Genomic DNA, 19567 nt, shown 5'->3' with positions numbered 1-19567 from the left:
GCACAGCGGACGGGACACTGGTGGTACTGGAGTAACACTGGTAGCCAGTGCTTGGGCGGAAAAGGGGGGACAATAATAATCATGCTCCCTGTTCTGCTTCCCTCGCTCACTTTCTAACACTCTCCCTCCATCTTTTTTTTTTTAATTCCATTTTCTACTCCAGTTCCAAAAAAGGATACAGCTAAAGCCGGGGGGGAAGGGGGGGGGGGGGCTGGGAGGATTTAGGCGGCTGCACAGGGGGAGCGGGAGAGGAAACCCCCTTGTTAGGCTCCATCAGTGCACGCGCCTGTGTGTTGCAGCAGCAAGGGTTGGCCAGCAGAGCCGGAGGGGCTTTTCATTCCGCCGCCATGGGGTGAGTACGAGACTGCAACTGCAGCGGTGCCTGATAGAGTTCCCTGTGTGTGTGTGTGTGTGTGTGTGTGTGTGTGTGTGTGTATTTTTACGGTTTCCTCTGTGATAAAGCAAAAAGAGATTTAATGTCTTTAAGGAGGGTAGAAAGGAGTCAGATCGCGTGTGCGTGCAAGTGCTCCAAAATGTGATTTGCATACTTAAAAAGGCCACATGAGGGGATAATCTGAAGGCAAATCCTCTTTCATGTCAGCTTGATGTGCTTTGGAGTAACTTTATCTCAGTGTGAATCTGATTTTTTTTATGGGGAGAGTGGGAGTTCCAAATCAGCTTTGCCCTCTCTCCCCTTTTTTTTGTCTTGATGAGTTCAGTTGGTCTTCCTTCCTGTTTCAATAGAGTGCCAGACTGAGCATGTCCACTTTCACACCGCCCTCCTCTCAGAGGGTTTGACTCTGTTGCCGCCCACAAAGCCCAGTATAAATAATCATGTGCAGTAAGTTTATAAAAAAAATAAAAAGTCGGCACCGATCCCACAGTCCTGAATCGCGGCCCTGGAGGGGTCATGGGACTTGAATCCAGACGGGGATCCAGGAATTGAGTTCAAGAGCTGAGGGCAGTCGTCACCTTTGACCCCTCTTTAGCGGACTACAGCAATTGGCCTGCGCAGTCATGGGAAGTGGAGGATTTGGCTTGTTGGTCAGTTTTTCATCATCATTAAGTGTATTTTTGTATTCTGCCTGCTTTCCTCTTCACCTCCGCCACATTTTTTCCCTCTCTTGTACGTAGTTTGTGCTTGAAGTCTTTCGCCGGGTTTGTTTTAAAACTTTTGTTTTTATCTCCTCACTCTTCTCATCACCTCTGGTGGCTCGACGAAAAGTCGGCATCCAACGCTGCAGTCGACTACCTGAGTCCAAGGATAAGTTTGTTCTGACTATATAAGGCCTCCATCTCCTCTCCTCTGTCTTCGCTCCTTGCTCTGTAATCCCATCTGTTTAATAGTGGAAATATCTCCAGGGGCTGTTTCACTCTGTTGTGAGTGCCGAGGATCAGAGGTGTTTATTTGCGGAGTTCTTTTTAAATGATGTGAGAGGAAGCCGGCGCGGCCTCAGCCTTGACGTGTAAGCTACAAAGATATGCCGTGCATGCTTTGTTCCCGAAACCTCTGGGAGGATTATTATTAGACAAACTGCCATCAGGTCACTTTTCGTCTTAGCTGGAAACACTTCTATTCACAGCTGACTAAACTTTATGCTGGGGCAAATTGATCTTTCATGAGAATTAAATTTTAAAGTGTGATAAGAACGTTATGTACTCCCCATCTTGAGACAGGTGACTGAAGGAGCCAGTATTTGCTATGGATATCAGTTAAAGGGATGGATTTGGTGGCTAGGAGTGGTGCTCTGCATCGGTATTGCAAGTCTATGATTCTGGTTTGCGCCAGAGTAACGCAAGGACTGAAATTTTGTTCTTATATTTCATATATTATTCAGTTTTATTTGTACTTGACAACAAAGTTTTCTCTTTAAACATGTTGATGTAACCACATTTAGCCCGCAGGCTCAGTTTTATGGCCTCCTGCTGGTAACAACATGGGCAGTGGTTGAAAAGTCGCATCTCTCTTCTTGATTGGCAACAAACCTGGCGAGCGCTCGTGTCTGTTTATAGAAATATATATTTGCTATTTCTGCCGGGCAAGAGAAACCCCCTCAGGGCGTAACGCTTTGACGAATGGCTCGGCTCCTCCACTAGATTTGGATTAGACTTGGGAACTCTGCTTGGACGTTATTACTATATAATGGGAACATGTAAGCAGAGGCCATGTGCTTTTTGTCGGCCGGGCCGCGGTGGAGTCAATCGTACAGCGCAAAGGGAAGAAAGCGGGATTGAAAACTGCAGAAATTTGAACAGTGACGTTTGAAGATGAGCCAGCGTGATTCAGTTTTTTTTTGTTTTTTGTTTTTTTGGCTTCCTTCTTGTTTCCCCCGTTGAGTTTGTCGCATTTTCTGATTTATTTCTTCCAGAGTGGGCCCAGTTGAGGTCACATGAGTCACTTCTTCCCCATGGGGCAGGGCAGGGGGTGACAGTATTGGAGCCAAGTTCCCATTGTGTTCGTCCCTTAAATTTCCATTTGAGGATGAGGGCTATTCTGAGGCTTTCCCCGCTAAAAATAAACCCTCAAACCAGGCGAGGGTGTGGCGTGGAGGAGAGCAGATGTGGAAAGTTGTCTTACGCTTCGCCACATGTCAAGATCCGCCAAATGTGACACATTGCACACTGAATTACTCAGACAAGTGCTGCCTCTTTTCAAAGGTGCGAGGTCAGTCATGGTGGTGGGGGCAACGGTGTAGCCTCCTTGCCTCTGTTTCACACATTAACACCTCTGCCGGGTCTTGACACCAGGTCAAGAAAAGCTAAGTGTAGCCAGCTAGCATGCAGAATCCTGCCCAGGCGGAGGACAAGCATCAGGCGGCCGGTGTAAGGCGGCGTTTATGTAAGCCGGGAAATGGACTTTATAAATCTACAAGTGGGTGAGAATAAACAGGACGACGGTGTTGGCAGGAGGAAGGCGATGAGGGCCATGACTGAAGGTTTTTTTTTTTTTTTTCGAGTGCTGGAAGACGGAGATTTACTGTCAAGTCTGCTTTACATCAACCCAGTAATACAGACTTTTAAGACACAAAGCTGAAAAAAATGGTGTGACAGTGGAATAGCGATTGAGTGTGTGCCTTGAGTTCCCTTTTAGCCTTGCAACCAACTTTGGCGGTTCCTGCTGGCTAAACGCAAGAACTGCAGGTTTTTGGTCCTTCGTTGGCCTCCCTGTTGAAATCAAAGGGTTCGTCCATCATTCTGCACAGTCACTGACTGTGTTCTCTGTTTGTCGGCAAGAGCATCTGACTTAAAAAAAAAGTCTTTGCTGCGCTAGACGTGGATCAATTTGAGTCAGTGATGCTTGAAAGGAATCAGTCAGACGGACTTGTTTTGTTCAGACCTGCATACTTATAAGACAGGCCTCTCATAAACTCCACTTAAATAACATTTTCTGTATGCCTGCAATGTTGGGTAATGAATTCATAGCTTTGTGCGTGTGAAGTTTGTGAGCAGGGCTTCTAAACACAATATACAGAATAACACAGAAGTCAAGCAAACAAAATGGCAAGAGAATTCCTCGCGCTCACATGGGTGCAGGCGATACTTGTTCCATCCCAAAGACAAACAAACCCTTTCGCATTACCCTTAATGTCTTGGCTGATTGCTCTCATTGATTTGTGCTGCAGGGTGTTGTTAATGTGAATGATTATACTTGTACCTGTGAGGAGAAAAAAGCCTGTTATTTTCTCTCCCTTTAAAAAAAAAAAAAAAAAAAAAAAATCATAACAAGCACTTTTCTGTTATGTCACACTTTGCCTAGGATTCAGTAATTACAGCTGTTTCCTTCTCTCACCCAGATCAATATCTGGAGCCAGGCAGGAGTGTCTCTCTCACATTCAAACTTTGGAACAATAACAGGGTTGTTTTGCCCATTTGCAGAGAGCCGTTGAAAAAGTTCCACTGCCTGAGGGTGATTACAAAAAAAAAAAAAAATGAAACCCTTGTAAAGTAGCTGTTTAAAACATTGCAAAAAAAAAAAAAAAAAAAGGCATTTCCAAGAGCGCTGACCAGTCCATCACTCAGACCCAGTTTGTTGACTCTGCGGCAGACCAGTTAAGGGAAGCTCGCGCTGACTCCACACTGTTGGCATCTTTGTTTGCCTGTTTGAGAAAACATTTGCAAGCACATTTGCGTGGACATTTGCCAGTCTGACAGGGGAATGCACTGACCAAACTGCATTGCACTACATCAACCCAAAGCTTTACTATGTGTTTGTTTTATAATTTACTAAAATGAATAACTAATATTATGACAACTATTGCCGCAAATGGAACAGAGTCTAATATTCAGAATTCACTTCAGCTGTGTTATGTCCCTAATCTGACAATGAGTTCTTTTGCTTATTACACTATTCAGAAGCTATGATCGAGCATGCTGTACAACCAGCAAGTTGTAATGTGACAATAGCCACTGTGACCTCGTGGACAGCAGGAAGCTAAAATCAAATATTTTTACAGTTGTAGGATAATTAATCATGAGTCAGATTAATCTCAAAAGAAAGAGTGTGAGACGACAGGGATAAAGAAAAATGTACCCAGAGCTATTAGTCAATATAACAACATATTCTGTCTTCTCCATTTCATCTGATTTACTAATAGATCAACCAGGGATGAATGCATTAAACCCACTCAGGAGGCGCGAACTGACAAATTGCACACGCCTTCATGACTCTAGCCTAAATGAACAATTCTTCTTCTTTGTTTGCTGGTTTGCGTTTTGTGTTAAAGAGGATGGAAGGGTGTTGGATTGACTGAGAATCAGCTTTATTACACACAGACAATGTGTGTATATCTTCAAATTTGAAGAAGTAATAAACTACAAAAGCTCAGTATCGTTTTTCAAACTGTAAACCACATCCATACTTACCTCCATATATATTCAAATAATTAGTGGTGGGGACGGTGAACAACAGATTGTTAAGACAATTGACCCTGTTTTCTTCTTTGTGAAGAAACTTGACTTCCACTCAGTAAACCTGCGAGTAAATGGAGTGAATAATGGATGCTGGAGCCTCCTCCAGCCTGTCCCTCCACAGCTGGAGTAGCAGCCGGCTGAACATTAGCATCCAGGGCAGACCTCCCCAGGCTGTAATGAATATGATGGATGCCCAGAGCCCACTTTCCCCTAACATGTAACCCAACACCTACTGCTGGCTATTCATCAGCAAGCTGCTGCAGCGAGGCTAATTCACTTAGCTGAGGCAGCCGGAGTCCACTGAGAGCGAGAGAGCGAGTCCAAAGGTGTGTGTTAGCATCTGATAAAATACTGCTGGACTCCCGGGCGCTGCCACTGCTTTTCTGTGTCATCATTGCTGACAGAGAGAAAGATTGAGTTTTCTTCACAAAAAAGAGAGGAGTTTGCCTTTTTGTGTTGTGAGACCTGGAACAGTGACAATCATGGCTCAGATTACACCCCCAGCAATTAGGCTATTATCAGGGATTCTACTGCACTCAGATGTTGACAACCACAGTCTGTTCACGTCCACCAAAATTTCTGTCCTGATTTACTGTGTAACAAGCAAGTCTGTCAAAGGTCTGCTGCCTCACTGAAGTTCAGCGCCAACTGAGATTGCTTATCTGCTTGTATCAGCACCTATCGACTGCTACAATTCATAAATTCCAGCAGTCATGTTTATTTTAGACCATTTGTTGGCTACCACGCTGTCATAAATCACTTTTATGACAAGGTGTTTGTGTTGTGTGTGTGTGTGCAGTCACTTTAGTAACACTGGTAAAAATCAATAGTGGTTAATGGTTGACGGGTTGACGGACCGAAGTGAAGGCCGTATATACTATATTGACACTCAGAGTAAGACTTAAAACACCGTTCCACACTTTGAAGGGTTAATGTTTCAATATGGTCAGCGGTAATTAGGAATGAATGGGAACTTCGTAAAGGGAACGCTGTACAAAAGCAGCAACAGTTTCTCGTTTGGCTGCTTCAGACGTCATTTCAACAGATTCTTTTGTTTCTAAAATGTTCACAAAGACTTCAATTGTATGTGCTGCACATTTTCAAGTTTGCAGTAACTTCAAAGATTTCCTTTGAAGAATTCCACATGAATTTATTTGTTTATTATCGTTTTCTTCTATCTAACACCTTTCAAAAAGCCATTTATGACGTTATGCATAAATGAGTACAAATTTATTCAAGCAAATTTATGAATTTTGGGTACGATCATTTATGAATGTTTCTGTAGCAAAAGGATTTATTCATATTTTCTGCCTTCCATCATTTTCTACAATCCTGCACACATTTCCTATGTCCGTGTTGTGCAAACAGAGTAGTTTACATATTCCTGTGTTACAGTGTATTCCTCTCAAGATCTGGGACATGCTCGGTCTTAATTTAGACTTAATTTAAATAACTTAATTCTGATATAATAAATGTGAATTGCACATCAGGAAATTCTTCAAAAAAAGAAAATACTTTGCCCATGTGCTCATTGTGTGTTCAATAAATATATGCTATTGCATTGCCTTTCCACACGTCGTGAATAAGCCGCCAAACAGCCGCAAACCTTGTGAGTAGCACCTTTTTTCTTTTTTCTTTTTTTTTCTTTTTACTGTGTTTACACATTATACACATCGTACTTACTCACTGACCAGGGACTTCATGGATGAGCAGCTTTGCACAGATCAGGCCTGTGTCCACACACAAGCATCACGGGACTGGCTCAGTATGTGTAACAGGGACACATGTATGTGTGCAGCAAGCGCACAGAGGCACACACGACTATGTGTGTGCGTGTGCGTGTGTGTGTGTGTGTGTGTGTATTCCATCCTCCACAGTAAAGGAGGGACACTGGCTTCTCCTGCACATGATAAGCCACAGCTGGTGAAACAGTTTGATTCTAGATAAGTGTGTTTATGCACATGGGCCTTGCTGACTCAGATTCCTCTTAAATTGACCACCGTGCAATCCGTGAGAATGAAACTGAGTAAAGATTAAGTGAACAAGATAAAAGTTTAAATAAATAAATAAATGGTGTGCTTTCTCTGGGTAAATATAAACATTTATATTTATATAAAGAGTAGTTGTACTTGCAAGGAGCTGGACATGTTGGGCCACCACTATACTAGTAGTACTGGTACTACTACATCAGCAGTGCTAGTAGTCCAGTACCTTTGAGATCGCAAGTCGACAGAAAAACAGTTCCACTGATAGTTCAGATGGTTTATCCTTCTGATTCACACTGATGACTCTACAGGTCACGTAGTTAAAGCAGTTAGCATTACAGCAATTGATATACAGTGAAGCAAATCCTTTCTCGCCACAGCAAATGAATCAGCTTGTTTAGATTGTAAAAGCTGTTTTGATGTCTTTTCTGACACAACTCTTGCATTTATCTTCTTTGGGACTGACACAAGGAGGACGCATGCAGGATGGAGCGCTCCCTAGAGGCCGCGTCTTTGGTGTGACCTCACAAAGTCTTCAGACTGAGACTTGGGATATGGCCATTTCATAATGTTCATGAAACGTCTGAGCTCTGAGCAAGTGACATTAGTTTGACTGTTTTTACCCACTTTTGACTTTAATAGGTTGTCTAATAATACACGTTTCATTTCCTATTATTTATTCATATTAGCTTTATTTAAAATCACTCAACAGTATCCTAAGACTCTTGCATTACTCTCAATTTAGCCACTATCACACCTGACAATGATTCCAAAGATAAATTGGCTTTTCCTGTGACAGAACATAATGTTGTGGCATTGACAGAAAATATGCCTGGCTCATTTGTTTATGTTGAAAAATGACCTAAATCTGCTTTGATATTATGGTTTATAGACCATAATGATGACGTTGTAGACATTTTATTAATTAAATGTATGTTTTCAAGGCCAAATCAATGAAAACAACTGAAACCACACGTAGCAAATGTTCTAATAATATTTTAATAATTCATTTATTAGTGACACAAGTTTTTGGTGTTATCAATTATTTTTGTAGATGAACCAAGAAATATTGAGTGGGAGGGAAATCCTAACTTGCAGTCACGATTCAAGCTTTGGCAGCTCGTTCTCATCAAAACTCTGAAGCTCTCAGGTGGCCCCGATCTTTTAGACAGAATCACACTGCCATGCTGAGACATTCGCCAAAGAAACAAACAATAATGCAGGATTTCTTCCTTCAAATTAGGTCAGAGAACAGCCCTGAGTTCCTCCCGAGTCCCGAGGCTTACCTAATGCATCACAAGGTTCAGGGTGAGGTCATAGTCAGACATGGCAGTGACACACATGGGGAAGGAAGGGATCTATATGCATTATCTCTCAAAATGATAGACGAAGCCCCCCCCCCCCAAAATGGGAAGACCCAACCGCAGGGCTATCTCTGCTGAGTTATGGTGCCCATTATGACTGTGGAATCTGTCATAAATCTGGCCTGTAATTGAGATCAGGACAAGCATTGTACATGTGAGACACATAAAACAGGAGAGTGAGAGCATTCCTGGGAATGAGGGGCAAAAGTTGTTGTTTTTTCATTTTCGCAGAGTTTGATGAAAGAGGAGTTTGAAGTCATCCAGATTTAAAATGCACAGTTTCCTGTCAGAGACGGCGGCGTGTCCCCAATCTCAACCTGTCATGAACACAGTGTTTCTTCACTGGGGACACAGCACTCTGTTAGCCAAACTCGCACAGCTGCATCAGAGCAGCATGTTCTCCAAACTGGGATCTCGTTAAACCTCCTATCCTTCTGCAGCTTCAAACTTCATTTTGGCTTTTTTTTTTTTTTTTTTTTTCACTTTGATCAGGCAAAGATGCAAGCGAGTCTCAAAGCAACAGGATTAAAATCCCTTCAAACAACCTTATGCAATCAAATCTGTACAGATTTGTTTTTCTATCTCGCTGCATGGATTCCTCAGCCTCAGAAATGCGGTTGCGGTGACAATTCCCAGCTCATCAGTGCAACTTTAATGCTCGTCTAATCTGCATAATGCTCAACAGCAGGCTAGAAAGCTACCAAATGGATGATAATGTCTCTGCCGGGGTGCCTGTCATTAAGTGCCGTTGATCCTCTGCGGGGGCGGAGGTGCAATCAATTACTGGATCACTTGGAAACAGCTGTGACTGAGACCGAAACGGTGCTCCGCGATTAGAACAAAAGTGTGATTTTCTGAAAATCTCACTTTTGTTCTAATGTTTATGATCGTATATTTTAATCATACTTTACGTGTTGAATTAGAGTATTTTGTGGAGAGAGCCAACCGCATGTATTCAAACATCAAGACTAATTCATTGTTACTGGAGGTAAGAAACTAAGTGACATTAAAGCTCCCAATTTAAATAAAGTTCTCTTGAACAATGATTTCTGATGATGAAATGTGTCGTCTAGACGCTGCTCCGGTTTTCAGGTGGGGTGTTTTAAAATTGGCAGTTCTAGAAATCAAGCCTTTGTGAATTCGCCAACATCACCTGATACCTGTCCCAGAATATTCATATTCATAATTTACTGGGGCTAATACATTTTTACATAATTGATAGCAAGACTAGTAACTGCTATTTCCTTTTTTCTTGTTTTTTTTGTTTTTTACAGCTGGAATAAACAAAACTAAAAGTATTCTTTGGAAAATGAACTCAGCTGAGCACCTGCAATGGCTTTCAGCTTTATTTAAGTTACTCTGGAAATAACCTCCCTTGTGCTGCTGTCGGTCCCATCCTTTTTCCACTGACCTGTTGATATCTATGCTGCCAGGAGAGAGTGATATACATTCCTGCCCAACTGCATTTATTTTCTCTTGTTCTCTTTCAGGCACTCAGGAAATCAGGAAATTGCTTTTTGCAACACAGAAAATTAAAGCATCAGCTTCTGACCCCTGTATTCATCTTGCAGCTTTCCAGTGGCCTGTGTGTACGTGCGTGTGCATGCATGTGTGTGTGTGTGTGTGTGTGTGTGTGTGTGTGTGTGTGTGTGTGTGTGTGTGTGTGTGTGTGTGAGCAGCTGGATTGTGAGTGTTTGTGGGTCAGATCACAGGTGGCTGCACACTTCTGGCACAGATTGAATTCTTCCGGACAGAAAGTTGTCATTTTGCACACATGCTAACGGAGACATTAGACAACTTCCCAGAAAGCGTGCTTCTATTGAAAATTCACTGCATCAGCCTGACCCCCGGGAGATTTATTCCCGTCCCCACCGCTCTGTACTGATACTGTGCAGACACGTCCCTGCGATTCCTCAAACATTTGCTGAAAGGAGTGAAGCTATTAAACACGGCCCTGCTAACAGAGCTGGTTTAAGGATCCCAAGCAGGCTTTTATCTCAGGGGTCGGCTCAAGATTTTTTAGGCATAAAGCTTTTGCAGCGCTTTATTGGCCAGCACACATTTTAACATTTGGACCAAGGCTTGACCTTTTTTTTTTTATTATTATTATTATTATCATTATTATTATCATTATTATTATTATTTGCCGATATCTGCTTTTTCCTTTTGTTTTGCGTAGTTCATTTTCTGATTTGAGTGCAACTGCCCTCAGACTCATGAGCGAATGGAAAAGGTCTGCAGTCCTGAAGTGACCTGCATGCCCAGAAGAAGGCGCTGAGTGACACACAGCACACTGTTTATGAAAGTATTGTTTTACGGGCTGATGTCAGCATGTGAAATAAGAATTTCACTTTCTTTGCCACTGATTAGCTCCATCGTCATTGTGCGCCAGAGCTTGTTTTATCCATATCATTGGATCTTGCCAGGTCCTGCCTCCTTTAGCCGGAGTTGTCTTGCATTTCAAAGGCGTATCAAATGTGAGAGAAGTTGAATTGCAAAACAGCAGATAATTATGTGGATTTGGACCTCGCATGAAAGCAGCCTCGGTCTGATTTGTCAAAAAAAAACCAAAAAAAACAAGTAAGGGTCACGTATGGGCAGAGAAGTCTCAGTGTGGCAACTTATGCTTACAGTGGGAACGCAGCCTTAGTGAGGCTGGAGCTTTACGACCTGACCTTTTTTATATCCTGTCATGTTTTAGTTTTCTGAGGTTCCCCAGACTGACGTGTCCAAGAGCATCGACAGGGAAGAATGTGCTGGGACAACAGCAACCCTCTACTTTACTGTTTGTGTGTGTGTGTGTGCGTGTGTGCGTGTGTGCTGCGACTTTGCCAACTTCTGCTGAGTTGCATGAGAGGTGTTGCCTTTGCCCTGTTTAAATTCCACACGTGATTGTGTTGCATAATGCACTGACCCAGTGTGGTGCAATGAACTGTTGACCTACAATATTGTCTTTGTGTGTGTGTGTGTGTGTGTGTGTGTGTGTGTGTGTGTGTGTGTGTGTGTGTGTGTGTGGCATGCATAACTGACATTTATTGCATCTCATCACAATTATTTTTTATCATACCCTCTATACTGCTTGTATAGAGGGTAATTACTTGTTTATTTGTTTGTTTATCTGTTATTACTAACATGTCTTTTCTTCTGTGTATTTTAAGAAGACCCTATTAAGATTGTGGCGATAATTGTGAGGAAATTCTGAACTTTTATGGTAAATAGTAACCATGAAATGCAATGAGTCGTACAGGTCAGTAAAAATTAACTCTTGGTAATAACCCCAATCTTATCCTGTTTCTTGTGTGTGTGTGTGTGTGTGTGTGTGTGTGTGTGTGTGTGTGGGGGGGGGGGGGGGGGGGGATTTTAAGCTCTGTCATGGCAAGCAAAACATTGTTTCTGAAATCAGTAGACAATCCCTAAAACTGAATGAACAGGTCAAGACTTGGAATTACTGCTGAGGATTCTCAGTGTCTAACAAGCTAACACACACACACACACACACACACACATAAATAGGATTAAATGGGTCAACATGTTCCCATGTGCATGTATCCTTATAATTGCCCAGCAAACTCATGGTTTAAAAGTGTCAAGGTTTATGGGTGCCGGCGTCTTTGTCAGCACGTAGGTTCGGGGTTATTGGCGCGTGAGTGTGTGTGTGTGTGTGTGTGTGTGTGTGTGTGTGTGTGTGTGTGTGTGTGTGCGTGCGTGCGTGCGTGTGTGTGTGTGTGTGTGTGTGTGTGAAATGCAGACGTTCTGCTAGCTGCTTCTCCCATGATCTGCGGCGCGTCTGCGATGCGTATGCGCTGCCGTATGCGCTGCGGCGCGCTTTGAAACGCCTATTCCGAGTCTCATGCACCGACTCAATCGGTTCACACGAGGATTGCAAGATCGCGCGACAACCCAGCAAGTTTTGCGTGTATTTAAAGAAAACAACAGCGAAACTGTTTTGCCCGTCCCAACTGTGTCTCAAGTATCGCTGTGGGTAAAAAAAAAAAAAAAACACCCCGAATTCTCTCGTCTCATCGCGATCGACCCAAACTACCTTTGCGATCAACGCGTTGGGCACCCCTGGCGTAGAGGGTATCTTTGAGTATAAAAAGCAATTGAGACTGCATATCTTTCCGTTTGAGTTGGATCAAGTTACTAAAAAATTAATCACGGCGATGATTTTATTGGACAGTTATAACCAGTTTAACCATAAAAAATGGTTCCACGCAAGTCCAGAATGTAGATCTGCTCAGGTCAGACATTCACGCAGAGATAAAGGAAAAATTTAAATTGTAGACTGATGATGTTCCCAGTAGAGTTACATGATTACTTGCTGTTCCTGTCGTGTTTGCACACCACTTTGCTGGCCAACTTCTGACAATTATATGATATCAACTACAGTTTAACCCCGGGGTTAAAATTTTCAAGGACTGGGGTAGAAGTGCTCAGTTCTAGAGGGGAACTCAGTTGGCCGTGGACATGTTGTTACCAGTAAGTCATTAAAAAGAACTTTAAAAACTGGAAAGAGCCTGAGGGAAGTGTGTGTGTGTGTGTGTGTGTGTGTGTGTGTGTGTGTGTGTGTGTGTGTGTGTGTGTGTGTGTGTGTGTGTGTGTTAAAAGGCAGCAGTGAGGTTAGATACCTGAAGTGACCTTTATCCATTTCTTCCTTAAGTAAAGTTTAGGGCGCTGTCTATCAAAATCTTTAAGTAAACACTTTAAATGACAATCTGTTAACCATTGGAAGAATGCGAGGTCACATTTGTGTCCGTTTGAGGATCATTTGGCACGCAGCATTGGAATCATCCACAAAATACTGGGAGGATTCACTTGGAAATTAATCCACAGAGTGACGCCAGGATTCTGAGGAAGTTGGATGACTTTTGAGATCACAAATTAAATCTGCAGTTGTCGACGTAATTAAATCAACGAGGTCGGCGATCATAGAGTTCCTGCTGGGCAGATAAAATTCTCTGACAGCACCCTAAAGTCTCGCCGTCGCCAATAAAAATACTAGTTAAGGATTTGGCGCAGACACCGTTAGCTCGGACATTAATCCGTACAACACGTTGGAACAGGACACAAACATCGATATAACCAGTGCCTGCTCTGTTGACACTTCCACAGTCGGCGCTTGTCGGCAAATGTTAGCAAGCAATGCTGATGGTTATTTTCCTTGGAAGTGCTCTTGTGTTTGCTGGCTTGAAGTGCCACTGGACGCGCTCCAGCCAAACACTGCTGCCGTCAAAGCTGTAGACTCTTGTCATTGCTTCACCTGCACCATGTTGAGTATTTCCTTAACGAGCACTGGGAGTCTGTTGAGCCCCTTGTAGGGCATATCTATTTCTTCTGCAAAAAAAAGTTTCTTAAGTCAGGGAGGAGACCTTTTTTTTTTTCATCCCGCAAATTTAATGGAGCAACCAGCAACCTTCAACCTGAAGCTGTTCAAAAAGCCCTCTGTTAAAAGCTTTTTCAGTTCATTTACAGGCAAAAGAGACATTATTGTCAGGAAATGTGCATGATGTGATTTTTTTTTTTTTTTCTCTAATACAGAACTTTAGAAAATACCCAAAATAAAGACAGGGGCCACCCACATTCTTTTTGAATCTCAGGTGTCTATGATTGGCTGGTGGAGGGCTTTACAGGGAGGGGGTTGGGATGCTGCTAGTGCTGTTCCCCCCCTGGGAAGTCCAGCCACCATCTGCTGGTAAGGTAACACCGCTAGCTGGCCAGGAGCAAAGTGTCCAGCTCAGTGGGGGCGGCAGAAACAAGAGCTGAGCAAAGTAGATAAACACACAGGCATTAGACGCCATCAACTAGAGCTGTTTGTGCAACAAACTTCTCAAGATGATTGGCGAAGTTAATTATTTCTGGGGTACATCATGAAATGTTGACTTTGAATTCGCAGTTTTATTACTCCGACTGGGCGAAGGTCAGCGGGGAAAGATGAATGATTTTGTCATGTTTTTGGTTTGGTCTAACAGTTTCCTGTTAATTAAATCACTCCATGCACCTGAGTTGTGATCTTTTTGAAAAGTATTCAGTATTCATATTTTCATCTTTGGGTAAAAAACAAAACAAAAAATCATTCTGACGCATTTCTCCAATTAAACATATTTCTTAGTTTTGTTTTGTTCGTCTGCTCCACTCAGATGGAGCTAAAAAGTCTCTTCTCAGAGGAAAAATTAAATTAATAACAAATTGTATAAACCAAATATTTGACAGGCATGTGGAAACTGGAAAAAAAAAAACTGGAATAAACCACGGGACACAAACGGCAGCACAGTTTTACTCAACTAGTCTCAACTGGAAGTGTTTGATATTTTCAGGTTCCGAAATGAAACAAAGCTGCGGCTGAAATGAGTAAAAAGGTGAACGTTTATTCAACATAGCGTTAATGCTTTTGCACATCTTTTGAGTATAGTAATATAGTTCTGCATTGAAAATGGACACGTCTGCTAACTTTTAATAAATGCAGGTACAGATGCTGTATGAAAAATGTCTTTAGCTTCTATAAATGTGAATTTAATGACCCCTCCCCCTCCTGTCAGGGTGACTTTCTGACTAGAATGAAGAAATTGAGGTCAGATATCAATGCAGCCAAATCATCAAGGCATAGGAAAATTAATGAAACACAAAAAGATTCAACATCGACAGATTTGGACTGAGCTTGCAGTACCTCCGCTCTGCCACCAGAGACCGTTGGGGCGGCGTAGGACAGATAGCTGAGATCCAGGTCGACGGGCAACAGGTGCTCCACTTTCCTGAAGGCCTTGCCCCCATTCTGGCAACACTGACCGACATCTGCTCCAGGGATCTGTCAGCGATCCTGCCCCGATGCAAACCAAAGGTGCAGCAGAGATGTGGTAAAGCCAAGCCTTTGCGAAGACGTGACAGTAGGGCTGATCTTTCGGTGGATTCAGCGGCTCACGATTCTTCCTCAAACTGCTACTAAAGGCAAAAAACAGAAAAAATACAGGTGCAGTTCCTAACTCAGGATTGGAAAGTTCAGGAGAGGGGCTTTGTGAAGGCTAGGCTGTGCTGAGACAACATGCTAACGTGTTTTGAGTCAGCCAATCAGGTGCTCTGGTGCCAGTTTCAGCCCACCAGGTTTGTGGCAGGAAGAGCAGCCGACCTCCGCCACACTGAACATGCCAATCAGTTCGATCGGATTCTCTGTGGCGCCGCCTAGAGGGATCATCTGGTGGTAATTCAGGCGAGGCAAGACTCACTTAATTCTGCGGTGGCACACTGCTAGCATGTTAGAAAGACCAGTGGCAGCACCATCGTTCAACTCAGCCTTGGCCGTTGGTCCTCTTATCCTAGTTCTGTCCCTTTATCCCTTCAAACCTCAGATTAACCTTGGACAAATTCATCACCAAGTTAAGGTTATCATGAAACAAAGGTTGATTTTCAAGCAAAAACCAATGTCAATACTCCCTTTAGCGATCAGCATTTGGGTGTGTGTTCAGATTAGAGTTCTGTTCAGTTCATAGGTGTGTGTGAGAGAGAGAGAGTCTGGAGAGAAGTGTGTGAGGGAGGTAGAGAGGAAGAGAGAGCAGGTGAATTAAGCATCTAAATGTGAAGCCTGGAGAATGTGGATTTGTTGAAGTTGACTGTCAAAAGAAAAGCCACAGATATCAAAACCAATGGTATAAAAACTAAGACAGTGTCAAAGAAAGGAAATCCGGTTTTATCCTGTCAGTATAGAGGGAAATACCCAGAACACACACAGACAAGATACACACATTGATACACATAAAAAATACCCAGAACGCACAGGACACAGATAGTGATGATAGGAGGTGCTGATAGGAGCTACGTTTCCGTTACCCCTGGAATTGTGCAAAACCTCGAAGTTTAGGTCATGGAAAGACCTAAACTTCGAAAAACCATCAAATATCACTCAAAGGTTTTTACACAGTCATAAAGTGGTTTTTCAGACGTATCGATATAGAGGTATGTCACAAAAGTGTAATGGAAACACTTTTTTTCGCATTTACACGTCAGCAGACATGACGTACGGGGTCACATGACCAGTTCACTTCAAGCGAAAATGGCGAGTTGTGTTTGGGCAGAGGAGGAGACAGAATATCTTTTTTCACAAGAAATCAAAGAGAAAAAAAAAACCATAACAAACATTTTTGATAGCAAACAAATGTAAGCAAACAAAAGCAAACGTAATTTTCGTAAAAATTTTGGGACGAGATTCTACGAGAATCACGGCTTATGTGCTTCACACCGTTCAATGGGAACACTTGCAAATTGCAAAATTCTACTTTGTCGAAATTTCCAAAATATCGCTTTTATTTTGGGAAAAACTGTAATGGAAACGCAGCTACTGATGAGTTCTGCTTACTCTGTGAAGAGAACATGAGACGCAAATGGCATGAGGAAAACTTTCCTGACTTACAACTCTTCCGCGACTCGGTCAGATATTTCGTAGAAAACTCTGGAGACTTGAGACAGCCGTCTCCAAGCCGTCTCCGAAAGTCTCCAAGACCAGGAGACTTTCGGATTGCGAAGTAAAAGTTGAAAATCAGCTGTCTAACAATGGCTCGGACATGCACATCTGTTTGTCTGTCACAGCTTGATATGAAGCGGAGCTCTTCAAACATCAATGGGGCTCGAGAGGAGTCGGAGAATAGCTGCTGTGGTCCGACTGATGCTATCCGCACATGTCAGAATGCAATGGAGCGTCAGAACGGCTGGAGGAGGCTGATCCACCCTCTGCGTTCTGACACCAGTCAGGAATCCAGTGAGACTCTCCAGTCCGCACTGGCTGTGCAGAGTACTCCTTTAATGAAGGCCTCCCTCAAATCTCTGTGGTGGACAATAGAGGCCGAACTCTCTGCTCAAGACCTGCAGGACCTCCAGCAGAGCTTGCGGAGTGGGAACGCTCCTGGGATTGATTTGACAAAACCTTCTGGCCCGTGGTGGGTGAAGATGTTCTGTTTGCCTAAGCGTCTAAGTGCTCCTTTGAACATCGAAAGAGAAGTCAGGCAGTGCGGCTCTATGTCGCCAGCAACTTTTGGGCCCCATTAGAGAAAATCACAGCGGGGCCCCCCCCGTCCCATAAATATTTAATGCAAGATTAAAAACCACCATAAAAATGGACTAAAGACCATCGTTTACTGTTACAATGCAATTTTTCTTACCAAATTCAAATTACATAACTAGAGTCATGAATAAATAGGGAAATATCTAGACACAATGACAGCTAATTCAATAAGAATATTTGCTATACATTTTGCTATACATTTATGAGCACAACATTAAATGTTGGTCAACCCTCTGAGGTCAATGGCATTTTCCTCTTGCCTGGTCTCGGTGTGTATGAATGCTTGTAAGTCCTCAGCTCTGTGAGGTTCCTGCACAATCAGGTCTTTTACAGCTTTTGTTCTTCTAGAAAAACATAGGTTTTCTCAATATCTATACCATGGTGTTGGGATATGGATGCATACAAAGTCGTATCACCAAATATAGCTGGGAAAAAAAAGTTGGAAAATCATTTTCACACACAGGAATTTTTGTATATAAAGTTTGTTGTTCAAATGATTTGCAAAAAATTCCCACTTGCCTGGAGTGTCTGGTGTCTGAGGCAGAGAGCCACAACACAGCCCTGGTATTTATGAACTTCACAGACAGCTTTGTGGTGTTTTGCTGCAGTAAACACAAGGTTGTCCTGGATTTACTGCTCTCGCGTTGCTTAAATTGAAATGCATTGGATTCGTCCCCATACGGCGTCACAGGCAGTGATGGTGGACTTCAGCTGCGATCACCATACATTGACTTTCTCAGAGGTTCCTCCTTGTGTCTCAGGAGGAAGTGGGGGGCAGGGGACCGGTCCACCTGGCCCGCAGGACACACTGGAGACCGTCCTGGAACAGTGTGGTGGGAGGGGCTTGGCTGAGTCCACAGGGGCCTGAGAACTTGCAAGATGGACAAACTTCCTGCTTTCCAGGAGGGATTATTTCAAGTGTGTGTGTGTGTGTGTGTGTGCAGAGGGGGGTTGTTGCAGCAGGAGAGGCCATCCATAGAGCTGCTCTCTCTCTCTCTCTCTCGCTCTCTCTCTCTCTCCCTCTCGCTCTCTCTCTCTCTCTCTCTCTCTCTCCTTCTCCCTCTCTCTCTCTCTCTGTCTGTCTCTCTCTGTCTGTCTGTCTGTCTGTCTGTCTGTCTCTCTTTCTCTCCTTATCCCTCTCTCTCTCTCTCTCTCTGTCTCTCTCTCTCTGTCTGTCTGTCTGTCTGCCTGTCTCTGTCTGTCTGTCTCTCTCTCGCTGTCTGTCTGTCTGTCTCTCCTCTCTCTCTCACACACACACACATCCTCTCTCTCTGTCTGTCTGTCTCTCTCTCTCTGTCTGTCTGTCTGTCTGTCTGTCTCTGTCTGTCTCTCTCTCGCTGTCTGTCTGTCTGTCTGTCTGTCTCTCTCGCTGTCTGTCTCTGTCTGTCTCTCTCTCGCTGTCTGTCTCTCTGTCTGTCTGTCTGTCTGTCTGTCTCTATCTGTCTGTCTGTCTGTCTGTCTGTCTCTCTCCTTTCTCTCTCTCTCTCTCACACTCACACACATCGTCTCTCTGCGTGTATCCGTCTGTCTATCTGTCTCTCTGTCTGTCTGTCTGTCTGTCTGTCTGTCTCTCCTTTTTCTCTCTCTCTGTCACACACACACACACACACACACACACACACACACTCATCCTCTCTCTGTGTGAGTCCGTCTGTCTCTCTCCTGTCTCTCTCACACACACACACACACACACACACACACATCCTCTCTCTCTGTATGTCTGTCTAGCTGTTTCTCACTCTCTCTCACGCACACACACACACACGCTCTCTCTCTCTCTCTCTCTCTCTCTCTCTCTCTCTCTCTCTCCCTCCCCCACCCCTCCCCTCTCTCTCTCCCTCTCCTCGGTCCTCCTGCGCTCTCTCAACCAAACTCGGAAGCGCACCGCTCTCTTCGCAATACGCGCGCACCGAGCGACCGACCAGCTGACTGACTGTGCGGTGCCCGAGAGCCTCGCCTCGCGCTATCTCCGCGTGCGTCCGGATCGTAGACCCCCAGCTGGCTGCCTCTAGCCTAGATGTAGACGGTGTAGAGTCCAAGGTGGGAGACGGCTGCTGCTGCTCTTCGCGCGCCATGGTGGACTGCTGCTGCTCCCCGGAAAGCGAGAGGATGGAAGCGTGGCTGGACGACCACTTGGAGTTCACCCACTCCTACTTTATCAGAAAGGCGACAAGGTAGGGAAGGCAGTTCACATCTGACCGACGACACCCTCCTTATCACCTCCTTTGCGCATACGCGCGCTTTCTCGCAAAAATAAACTT

At 43.8% G+C, this 19567-nt stretch overlaps 1 protein-coding gene across 5 annotated transcripts in view; it reads left to right on the top strand.

Moving 5' to 3' along the window:
- The first annotated feature begins 267 nt into the window (after positions 1-267).
- pde5ab (phosphodiesterase 5A, cGMP-specific, b) overlaps positions 268-19567 on the top strand; it is a 55162-nt gene continuing 35862 nt past the window's right edge. For 2 of the 5 annotated variants that reach the window (XM_076033899.1, XM_076033897.1), the window contains exon 1: positions 19143-19480. In XM_076033899.1, the coding sequence (XP_075890014.1) occupies positions 19380-19480 (101 nt within the window). In that variant the 5' untranslated portion in view covers positions 19143-19379. Of the gene's footprint in view, positions 353-884; positions 1045-19140; positions 19481-19567 lie in introns of those variants that run through there. The other 3 variants (XM_076033901.1, XM_076033902.1, XM_076033898.1) reach the window with 3 other exon arrangements.

Source organism: Nelusetta ayraudi, unplaced genomic scaffold, assembly GCF_046127955.1.
Source record: "Nelusetta ayraudi isolate G7.1 ecotype Tasmania unplaced genomic scaffold, CSIRO-AGI_Nayr_v1 ptg000042l, whole genome shotgun sequence".
NCBI classification, from domain to species: Eukaryota; Metazoa; Chordata; class Actinopteri; order Tetraodontiformes; family Monacanthidae; genus Nelusetta; species Nelusetta ayraudi.
The sequence above is the reverse complement of the archived record's forward strand: the minus strand, read 5'-3'. Positions and strand labels throughout refer to the sequence as shown.